We start from the raw sequence: 12401 nt of genomic DNA on the forward strand, positions 1-12401 counted from the left end.
GTGAAACCCTGTCTCTACTAAAAATACAAAAAAAAATTAGCTATGTGTGGTGGCGCATGCCTGTAATTCCAGCTAGTTGGGAGGCTGAGGCAGGAGAATCACTTGAACCTGGGAGGCCGAGGTTGCAGTGAGCCGAGGTTGCGCCACCACACTCCAGCATGGGCGACAGGGCAAGACTCTGTCTCAAAAATAAATAAATAAGTAAATAAATAAAAAAATAAAAAGTCGGCCGGGTGCGGTGGCTCAAGCCTGTAATCCCAGCACTTTGGGAGGCCGAGGCGGGCGGATCACGAGGTCAGGAGATCGAGACCATCCCTGGCTAACATGGTGAAACCCCGTCTCTACTAAAAATACAAAAAACTAGTCGGGCGTGGTGGCGAGCGCCTGTAGTCCCAGCTACTCGGAGGCTGAGGCAGGAGAATGGCGTGAACCCAGGAGGCAGAGCTTGCAGTGAGCTGAGATCGCGCCACTGCACCCCAGCCTAGGTGACACAGCGAGACTCCATCTCAAAAAAATAAAAAATAAAATAAAAAGTCTATATCCTCTGTCTCAGCAATTTTACTTCTAGGAAATACTTTAGAGATACTAAAGTTCTAACATGTAAAAAATATTCAAACACTAACTTATAAAAAATAGAAAATCAAGGATGATTATTACATTATTTGTGGAAAAGTGGTTAAAAACCTGTAAAATTGGTCAATAAGGGAGAGCTTACTGAACTGTGGAACATCTGTATCATGGAATATCACGTAGCTGTTGAAGGAAATGAATTATGCCTACTGAGATGGGAGGAACTTCCATGATATATTACTAAGTGAAGAAAACAAGTTACAAGGAATATCTGCTGTGTGATGGATGGCATTTTAAAAAAATGACAAAAATCTTATGTATGTATGTACACATGTATACATACTGATCCACTTGAAGGAAACAAAAAGGGGAGAATGATCCTTTTTAAAGGCTAATTATTTGGAAAATACAGTAACAACTGGAAGGGTGCAATGTAATTTTCTGTCTGTGAAATTAAATAGATTAAAAAGGAATGAAAACATTACTCTTATGTTAGGATAGGATTGCAAACAATTTTTACCGTAGTAAAAATTTTGTTAGTATTGTAGTGTTAAGAAAAAGAAAGGAGCATTGTATTAATGCCTGAAAGAAGAGACTCCTCCATTTCCAGACCTGTGATCTTGGGATAATTATTTTACCTCTATCTGAGCAATATTTTGTTACATTGTGGATATAAAGAAAACTTGTACAGTTAAATAGAACTTCAGAGATCACGTAATTCCCCTGCTTCTTTGCATACAGATCAGAAAACTGAGGCCTATGGAGGTAAAGGAATTTGCCCATGATCCTATAACTAATCATCAGCACACATGAACTCAAGTTCAAGTCTCCAGATTCCTACTGTAGTGCTCTTTCCCCCTGCAGTTATACCCTCAAAATTAGCTTAGAACTGAGATGGGGGCAACTTGGGGCCTGTACGTATGGGAGTTAAAATATTTCTCTGAAGCTTACACAAGGCCACACCTTTCTCAAGTCCTTCTGAAATTAAAATAAGGATATTTCTTCTAACAGAAAAAGCTGTCATAAGGCAACTGAGTGTCTGGCTTAATCAATGGCAGCTTCTATTAGTAGTTTCAAGAAAATATTATAATAAAATTTAACATAATATTCAGTTACCATCCTCCATACCTAATTTCCACTGTATCTGAACTTGACTTCTCTCAAAACCCCCTTGAATGGGATAGATCCTCCTCTTCTAGGTATTTTTATGGAGCTCTGAAGTTCTACCTTGGAGTATATATTTTCGCACCATTTGTCATTGCTATTATCCTTTAAGTGCCATGAAAGTATGAACAGCCTGTCTTATCACTATAACCAAGACACCTACAGTGATGCTTGCTTTATAGGTTGTGAACATTATTTGTTTAATGAATTATTAGTCCCTACAAGGCCACTTACTGCACTCCCAATAAATCAGACGTTGCTATCTTTGCTTTTCTCTCAGTGGAGTCTCTTCACCACCAATTCAATGGCGTCACAATACCAAAGAACAAGAATTCACTCCCACTCTCTCCTTACATTATGTCAAGTAATAGGATTAACACGCCAAAAATTATTGGGCACACAAAACAAATGTCTGTGGTTGATGAGAATGATAATGAAGTAGTTGTATATTATTATCAAGTACTCTTTCCTAAGAGTTACATCATTGTTGTAATAATTATTAACAACACTAATACCATTTATTTAGTGTTACATGGAAAGCTCAAGTCTATCACCTCTTTTAATCCTCACAATAACCTAGTAACATTTTACCATGAGGAAAGTGAAGGTCAGAATTATTAAGTACTTTGCTATCACGTGGCACAGCCAAAATTTAACTTGAGATTACTGACTTCACTCTTCATATTCTTAAACAGTAGGGTTAGCTACTTTCATTAGAGACATAAATATACACGTTATAAGCATTTGTGAGCAATTAAAATGGCCCCACTACTCTTTGTATTCCAAAAACTGGAAATTCGAAATAGCCGTTTTTCTCCAGAGTCACTAGGTATTTCATTAAGTTACAGTGGACTGTAAATACTTATGTTTTTTAAAGCAACATGATAATATTTCCACCAAGAGAAGCAAAGTGGTTTTTTTTCCACAAGGGAAATTTTGGGTATAATCTAATGTAAAACTGCAGCAAAATCTCACCCACAAAGGCTGCCATCTGAGCTGCTGTTCTTCCCACAGAGTTGACAACATCTGTCTCAGCACCAGCTTCCAACATTACCCACGTGATGTCTTTATTACCTAGAGTTTTAAAGGAAACATATTTGTTAATGTTAAGGAGGACACAATTTAAACATCCCTTTTCTAAACTCTTTATACCTTTTCTTCCCCCAGTTCATTTTAGGTTTCGGTCATGTGGATATTTTCATTCTTTTAAAACATGAATCATAACTACAGTAAAGAATAAAATGCTATAGAACCTACTTGGAAATTAACCTTATTTTCTGGAAAACAAATCAAGCAATGCAAAAGCAGTATGGAATTGAATATCGCTTTTTTAAACAAAATGAAATATGTTTTCCTAGAGGTAACGCTTAGAATAAAATCAAAATACACATACAAAAACAGTTTTAAAAAAGAGATAAAATGAATAGGGCTCCCCTTTAATATCAGCTAACCCATCCCATTCCTCACACTTACAGGCTCTGGAATAACTATTAACCACTGGGGTATCTATCTTTCTACACCTTTTTTCTATCTAAACATACACATGCTATTCTATTCACATTCTTCTACTAAAGTAGTCATTATGGGTATTTTGCTATTATGAACTATACTCGGTGAAAAGTATTTTCCATTCATTCTCACAAGTTTGAATTATGATTTGCTTAGGAACAGCTCCTGGGAAATATTGCCAGATCAAAGGTTATGCATATTTTGAATGCATTTTGCCAGGCTGCCATCCAGCAAGGTTGGACTGACATGCACTCCCCAAAATAGTGTAAAGAAGTTCCTGAGCATTATAGCTCTTTCTTAACATTTGCCAGTATAGTAAGCTAAAAAATAAAATTTATTGTTCTAATTTGCACTTATTTGATTACTGTGCAAAATGTTTTATATTTTGATCAGCCAGTTGTATTTCTTTTGTTTTCCATCCAATTTTCTTTTTTTTTTTTTTGAGGCTGAGTCTCGCTCTGTTGCCCAGGCTGGAGTGCAGTGGTGCGGTCACGGCTCACTGCAAGCTCCGCCTCCCGGGTTCAGGCCATTCTCCTGCCTCAGCCTCTGGAGTAGCTGGGACTACAGGCGCCCGCCATGATGCCCAGCTAATTTTTTGTACTTTTAGTCGAGACGGGGTTTCACCGTGTTAGCCAGGAAGGTCTAGATCTCCTGACCTCGTGATCCGCCCGCCTTGGTCTCCCAAAGTGCTGGGATCACAGGCGTGAGCCACCATGCCCAGCCAAGTTTTCCATCCAATTTTCTACTGCAGTATTTTTCTTTTTATAATTGATTTATAATAACTTTTTTTTTTTTTTTTTTTTTGAGACAGAGTCTCACTCTGTCACCCAGGCTGGAGTGCCAGGGCATGATCTCGGCTCACTGCAACCTCTGCCTCCCAGGCTCAAAAATCCTCCTCCTCAGCCTCCTGAGTAGCTGGGACCACAGACGTGCACCACCGTGCCTGACTAATATTTGTATTTTTGGTAGAGACAAGGTCTCACCATGTTGCCTAGGATGTTCTCGAACTCCTGGGCTCAAGTAATCGGCCTCCCTTGGCCTCCCAAAGTGCTGGGATTACAGGTGTGCGTCACTGTGCCCAGCTAAAAGAACTTCTTATATTTAACAATATAATCCTTTAAGGTATATAATAAATATTTTTAGTTTTTCGTTTGTATTTTAACTCTATTTATGGTATATCCTACAAATGAAAATGTTAAATTTTTATCAATATTGTTCTTTTTGGATTCTGTGGTTTATACAGTGCTTAGAAACGCTTCTGGATTCCAGGATTATGAAAATATAGATTATTATCTTCAAAGTACAAGGATATTATATTACTTCTGTATTTTTCAAAGAGCTACACCAATTACAGATAACCCCACTTAATTTTAGACAGTGTTTCTAAATTGTCCTTATTCAGCAAATAATAAACAATACAAATCCAAGTAAGTTTCTAAATGGATCATCATATTTAGCACATAAGTGCCAGTGAGGCAAACAGATAGCTCTATCACAGCGACTGTTTGTTCAAGAGAACAAAGAAATTTTCATATCACTTGAAAATATAAAGATATAGAATATCAAAGGCGGTAACTTGAAAGAAAAACAGATCCAGTTCCTCAATTCCATCAAAATGTTGTCCACATAAAGAATCAATTGATTTAAATAACAAAAGAAACAGATCACCAAATTAATTATATAATTTATTTCCTGCATTATAGCTTTTCAAAAACCAATCGCCATCATTCCTTTCCATAAAACTTGATCATAAAATTAATAAAATCAAAATGCATTTAATCTTCTAGTATATATGTACTTATAACAAGTTTGTATAGGTAACTAATATTTATAAATACTAAAACTTCACCAGAAAGTGCAGCAAACATTAGGGCTGTGTATCCATGTTCATGCTGATGGCAATTTACATCGGCTCCATGTCGCAGTAGTAATTTGCACATATCAAGTTTTCCTTTATATGCTGCATGCATTAGAGGAGTCATTCCATTCTTTAATAGAAAGAGGGAAAAAGTATTAATTTTACTGTTTTTTCTGTACCTATGAACAATTTCTGCAATTAGAAATATAAAATGAATATGAATTAATTAAAATGATCTTTATAATATGTATTTGTATATTTACTTCCACATTTGGATCTTCCATAAACTTCTGAGGAAGAGATGGTTTTATTACTGGAGATGTTTTTACAGATTAGCAAACAGATTCAGAGAGGACTTGCTCAACCTCACATGACTAATAGTGGTGGGAGGGACTGAAACCCAAATTTTCCAAACATACTTACTTTCTCAGAAAGCAAATGAACAAACAGATACAAACACATTTTTTAAAAAGAAGAAAAATCTCAAACAGTGCCTCTCAAGAGGAAAGTTGAATAAAGTATGGCATATGCATAACATGGGATATTTAAATGAATGACTTCATCTGTATGTACAGAATGGAACATTTTTCACAAATTATTGTCAACGAGAAAAGGTGCAGGAAATGCGTATTACAGTGGTATCATTTTTTAAAACCATGATTCCCTAAATCACACACATATTTTGATTATACATATGATTTGATTATATGTGATTGTATAAATATGGAGAAATGGTTGGTAGTATTTAGGCTACACTGGTCAAATCACACGTGTATTTTGATCATACATATGATTTGATTATATGTGATTGTACATATATGGAGAAATGGTTGGTAGTATTTACGCTAGGCTACACTGTTTGGTCTCCATATGCTTTGTGCATATTCAACGAAACATCCAACCTTTTACGTACTAGCTACTACTATTATTTGGTAGATTCATGGATGAGCTGTTACTGTGAGTGAATTTTCTCAGTAATGTAGGCGAAACGCTGTAAGTACCAAAACAGCAAAGTTGTTTTGGGTGAAAAGCTCTGTAAAACATATAATCCGTTACCTTAGTGAAGCTTAGAATGCTAACATAATGTGAATTATTCTTGATGCTTCCAAATTATTATTATGAACATAAGCCATCATCTTGTTAATGCAGTACACACTATGTTCAGAGGGTTGTGGAGACGAGAATGATAGAGAGGCTGGGACCTTTCATTGCAAAAGAGAAAACTCCATGGAAGCCATGGACATTGCTTGAGAGTAAGAACGGAAAAATGATAAGCAGATGATAACTTTGAAGACTCCCTTAGCTAGGAGTCTCTACAGAGATGGAATGTTAGCATGCTGGGAGTGGGTGGGTGGGTATGGGTAAATCTCGTTGTACAGAGGCAGCCAATGGAGTGCTTTAAGGGAGTAGGAATGGACTGCATGGCCTTTAGCTTTTCAATAAGGCAAAACCATATCGCGAGCATGACTTGGGTGATATCTCCTAAAGGATGATAGAATCTGTCCATAAGAAGCTAGTGTGTAGCCTGAGGGGTGGTAGGGGAAGGACACAGGACCATCAGAAAGGCCACCACAAAGAAGCAAACAGCTGTTTCTTTTGCAGATTTTAGGACCAGACTTCACCATGGAGTTAGTTTTTTCTGTTTATCCAGAACAGGTGGGCAGTCAATCACCCAGCAATCCAATCCTACAACAAGAGGTTATCTAGCTCTGAGAATGAATAATCCCCAGACTATAGAACTGACCTATAGTTTAAAAAACAAAACAAAACAAAACACAAAGCTTTCAACAGAATGTGATGATCTGCTTAAGAGCAAAAGAGATATGCAACGCTTTTGAATCTCACATCACCAACTGTCTTTATTTTCTTGTGTTTGTGTTTTCACTGTCATCTGTGTTAATCAATTCTGCCCATTTACCTGTCTCCTACTACTCCCTTTCCTCTCATTTAAAAAAAAAAAAAAAAAGTCCTGTCTCTTTTCTCTTTCTCACTTGTTGTTTTTTGTTCACCAGCTGTCACCTTAGCTGGAAGTGGTTTTTAGAGCAACCCAATGAGAGAAGTTTCTTTCCAGAAAGGTAAATATCGGCCGGGCAAGGTGGCTCACACCTGTAATCCCAGCACTTTGGTAGGCAAAGGTTGGGGGATCACTTGAGGTCAGGAGTTCAAGACTAGCCTGGCCAACATGGTGAAACCCTGTCTCTACTAAAAATACAAAAATTAGCCAGGTGTGGTGGTGGGCACCTGTAGTCCCAACTACTCAGGAAGCTGGAGAAGGAGGATCACTTGAACCAGGGAGGTGGAGGTTGCAGTGAGCCAAGATGGCACCACTGCACTCCAGCCTGGGTGACAGAGCGAGACTCTGTCTCCAAAAAAAAAAAAAAAGGTAAATATCCCAATCATAGCATCTGCTGTGCAATCTCCGAACCTGCTCCTTTTGTCATGTTTATAATTCAGTATATGATTTTCCCATATCAAATTTCAGTGCTGTGGTAGATGGTCCTGGGTATTTAAAAAAAAAAAAAAAAAAAACTACTGATAAGTAACAAATTTACACTTATTTTTCAAAGAAGTGGATATCACATATACTTTCCTATCTTAGTTCAATTTTGTGTTATGAGAATTTAGAACAGTGCGAAGGAAAATTATAAATTTTGACTGCAATGATTACTATGCATTATCTTGGTTCTAGTACCACGTTGTTTATAAAAACTTTTCCATGGGCAAAGAGAAAAGAAGTAATATTAATAAATTTTGATGCTCCATAGAGATATAAACCCACCATGCTATAAATTTTCTATTTATTCTAGTGTTTTTATAGTATTTCAGTGTAAATATCCAGAAAAGGAAATAATTTGAAACAATACTGCTTATCTACTAGAAGTAGAAGAGAATATTCCCATGTTCAAAATACATGATGCAACTTAATTTAAAATGTTATATTACAGTTGTAAAGATGAAATAACTTAGCATCAGACAGAATATTAAAATAAATGTCCACCTCAAACTAGAAAGGTAGTGATAAGATTTCATAAAATGTTATCATACTGTAATTCATCAATTCTAAGATGCATCTCACTTTTATATTTAAAATCTCCAGAATTGTCACTTTACTAAAGTCTCACAAATTACCATCAGTTTCCACTCCCCTCATTTAAAAAATATCTAGATGACTTTTTAATCGATGGCATCTCTGATTCAATGATATGCAAGAGTAAAAATCCTCACGTCCTTGTCATTTCCCAAAGATAACCTTGCAGGTAGTCTGCTTAACTGAACTGCATGAGAAACGAGCTTCTATAATTCTTTAGATACAATCACCTTAAATATAAAGTTCCTCTCCCATAATTCTTAAGTCAAAGAATTAATCAACATTAGGCTATTACACTGGAATTCTGTCATTAAATGCAGCATCCATTCAGCAAATATTTAATGAGTGCTTAATATATGTCAGGCACTGATCTATACATTGGAGGTAGCAATAAGCAAACTTCATGACTCCCACAGTCTAAGCCCCTGGGATTTACAGTACAGGTGACTAGATGGATAGTGATACAAGTGCTAGAAGAAAATAACATTAAGTAAAGGGGAGCAGTGCCAGAGGGAAAGCGAAGACTATTATTTTAAAGAGGACATTCCAGGAATGTCCCTCTGAAAAGGTGGCACTTGAACAAAGCCCTGAAAGAAGTCAGGGAGGCTAGGAATGCAAATAACTACTGGAAGAATGCTCCAGGGAAAGGGAATGAAAGTGCAAAAAACTCTGTGCTGTGTTCAAGGATGATCACAGGGGCCAAGTCTGTCTGCAGCCCACTCAATCTTCAGGAACACGCAGGAAGTTTCTTGTCTTGATTCTGGTACTTCTATTTGAATATTAAGTATGATGCTAAAGTTTGTGGAAGGTTTCTGCAAATCTTCTATTGGGTTACAGAAGAGTCATTCTATCCTAATTTGTTAGTTTATACCATCAAAGGTTATTATATCTTATAATATACATTTTAGCATCTGTTGAGATGATCCTATTTGTTTCTGTTCTATTCTGTAATATAGTGAATTACACTGAAAGGTTTTCTAAAACTGAACTATCGTAACATTCTTGGAAAAACCTTACTTGGCTATCATGTCTTATAATCCTTTTAATAGATGGCTGCATCAACCTGCTAACATTTTTAGAATTTTTGCCTCTGTATTTATAAAGTGACCCGGGTCCATAGTTTTGTGGAACTTCTTACTATTTGGCATCAGCATTATGCTAGCCTTATCAAATAAATGAATATCTTCCCATCTTTTTCTAAACTAATGGTATAATTAGTGTAAAATGAGAATTAACAGGTCCTTAGAGTTTGGTAAAGCTTACTCTGGTTTGCAGCTTTTGAAGGCGGTAGGAGATTTAAAAATATTTATACAAATTTTCCTCAATTATTGATTATTCCAGTTTTTCTACCTTTTTTTTTTTTGACAGTCTCACTCTGTCACTCAGGCTGGAGTGCAATGGTGCGATCTCAGCGCACTGCAACCTCCGCCTCCGGGGTTCAAGCAATTCTCCTGCCTCAGCCTCCCAAGTAGTTAGGAGTACAGGCGCCCGCCACTACGCCTGGCCAATTTTTTGTATTTTTAGTAGAGAAGGGGTTTCACCATGTTGGCCAGGCTGGTCTCCAACTCCTGACCTCAGGTGATCCACCCACCTCGGCCTCCCAAAGTGCTGGGATCATAGGCGTGAGCCATTGCGCGGGGCCCAGTTTTTCTACTTCTGTATGAGATGAATATATCCATTTTAATTTTCTACAAAGATCATATGGGTTTCCAAATGTGTTGGCTTAATAAAAAAGTTATGACAATCTTCTTTATAATTGTAGTTATGTTTTTCTTTCTCCCTCCCTCCCTCCTTCCCTTTCTCATTTCCTTCCACCCATCTTTCCTTCCTTCCTCTCTCCCTCCCTTTCTCCTTTCCTTCCTTCCTCCTTACTGTTTATACATATTGTTTTCTTTCTTGTACTTCCCAAGCTGTATCTATATTTTGGTTTTAAGTTGATAATTTTTACTGTTTTTTATTTCCTGTTTTATTGAGATACAATTCATACAGAATACAATTTACTCAATTAATTTGTACAAATAAATGGGTTTAATATACTCACAGAGTTGTGCAGCCATCACCACAATCAATTTTTGAATATTTTCATAATCCCTGAAAGAAACTCCATACCCATTAGCAGTCATTTCCCACTTCACCCCACTCCCTTACTCAGCCCTAGTCATCCACTAATTTACTTTCTGTCCCTATGAATTTGCCTATTTTTGGTATTTTGTATAAATGGAACCCTAAAATATGCAGTCTTTTGTGAGTGACTTCTTTCACTTAGCATTAATGTTTTCAAGGTTCACGCACATTGTAGCAAATATCAGAATTTCTTTCATCTTTGTAACTGAATAATACCCATTGTAGGATTATACTACATTTTGTTGATGTATTCATCAGTTGAACATTTGGGTTGTATCTACCTTTGGCTATTATGAATAATGTTGTTATAAACATGCATTTGCATATGCAAAATTTTGTGTGGATATATGTTTTCATTTCTCTTAAGTATGTATGTGGGATTTCTGGGTCATATGGTAACTCCATGTTTAATCATGTGAGGAACTTAGAGACTATTTTCCAAAGTGGCTACACAATTTTACATTCCCACCAGCAATGTATGAGGGCTCCAATTTCTTTACATCCTCGCTAATACCTGCTATCCCACCTTTTTGATTATAGCTATCCTGGTGGATATGAAGTGGTATTTCACTGTACTTTTTATTTGCATTTCCCTGATGGTTAATGATGTTGAGCCTCTTTTCATTATGTATTGATCATTTATATATCTTCTTTGGAGCAATATCTATCTAGATCCTTGGCTCATTTTTAAATTGAGTTATATATTGTTTTATTATTGAGTTGTAGAAGTTCTTAATATTTTCTAGTTACAAGTCCCTTATCAGACACAATTTGTAAAATTTTTGTCCCATTTTATAGATTGTCTTTTCGCTTTCTCAGTGATATGCTTTGAAACACAATAGTTTTTAATTTTGATTATTTCCAGTTTATCTATTTTTATATTGTTGCTTATGTTTATTTGCTTTACAATTTATTTCTCTTTTTTTTAAATCATTTCTATTTTTCTTAGTATACTTACTTTTTAAATAATTTCATGAATTGAAAGCTCAGAACACCACGAAGATTACAAGTGCAATGATAAACACTACAAAATTTCTTTTTAGTATCACTTTGGCCAGCAAACAAAGCTTTTGATAAATGTTGTATTTTCAGGTGTAAACAGTCGGCAATTTTTATTTCTTTATCTTCACTAACCTAAGAATTATTTTGAGTCAAAAATACAAATTCCAAGATATGTGCTTCATTATTTGGATTATATTTTTGTTTCTTTTCAAATGTATTATAGTACATTTAGCAAAGCTGTCTGAAATAAGCTACAATTTCCTTTATAAAATAGTATAATACATGGATTAATTTTTATCAATGTTACATGTAAAGAAGAAGATATACTATTTTTTTCTGCTAATATACAGTCCATGTGCTGTTAATTGGGTTATCCAAATTTTCTACATCCTACGTTACTTTTTTTCTATTTAATCCGTTAGTTTCTAAAAGGTGCTATTGCGGTCTTACAGATTTCTTCTTGGATCACCATCATTTTTTTCTTTATGAACTTCAATGCTTACAGTTGATAAGTTTATAAGAAAAGGTTTAAGGCTTTTATGTTCTTGGTGGATGATTAATTTAACATATAAGACAGAATGTCCATATAATTATTTTTTGCTTTAAACTTTATTTTGTCTGATATTAATTTTGCTACCCATGTGTGGGTAAAGAGTTAACAGAACCCCTTTCCCTTCTGCATGAGAAATTGAAGTTCAATGAACTTTTTAGCACTAGACTGTGCTATATAATATAGTCGCAACTAGCCACATATGGGTATTAAAATTTAACTTCTAATTAATTAAAATTAAACAAAATTAGAAACTGGTACTTCTAGCCAAGATTAGTAATGAAAACCAGAGTTATCGTCTTCCCAGAGTAACAGAAAAACAGATGACGTAACAATTTGCAAGACACTGTCGGTTAGGCAATAAAACACGTGATCCCTGAGAAAGGGAGAGCAACTGAATTGGCTCCTACAATTGCCTAGCTTATCACCTTAAGAGGGTTTCTAGGTTACAGTATATGGAGAGGTCAGCCAGACTGAGCCTGGCAGACTACATTGAGGCAATGGAGTTGAGCATCCAGGGTAACCAGGTTGATTTA

General features: G+C 35.9%; 1 protein-coding gene across 1 annotated transcript in view; it reads right to left on the reverse strand.

Annotated features, from left to right (window-relative positions):
* LOC105475626 (ankyrin repeat and MYND domain containing 2) overlaps positions 1-12401 on the reverse strand; it is a 47092-nt gene that overhangs the window by 23319 nt on the left and 11372 nt on the right. Inside the window, exons 3-4 of the mRNA XM_011731050.2 lie at positions 5093-5231; positions 2710-2808 (exon numbers count right to left, since the gene is read on the reverse strand). Of these exons, the coding sequence (XP_011729352.2) occupies positions 2710-2808; positions 5093-5231 (238 nt within the window). The remainder of the gene's footprint in view (positions 1-2709; positions 2809-5092; positions 5232-12401) is intronic.

This window comes from Macaca nemestrina, chromosome 4 (assembly GCF_043159975.1).
Source record: "Macaca nemestrina isolate mMacNem1 chromosome 4, mMacNem.hap1, whole genome shotgun sequence".
Taxonomy (NCBI): domain Eukaryota; kingdom Metazoa; phylum Chordata; class Mammalia; order Primates; family Cercopithecidae; genus Macaca; species Macaca nemestrina.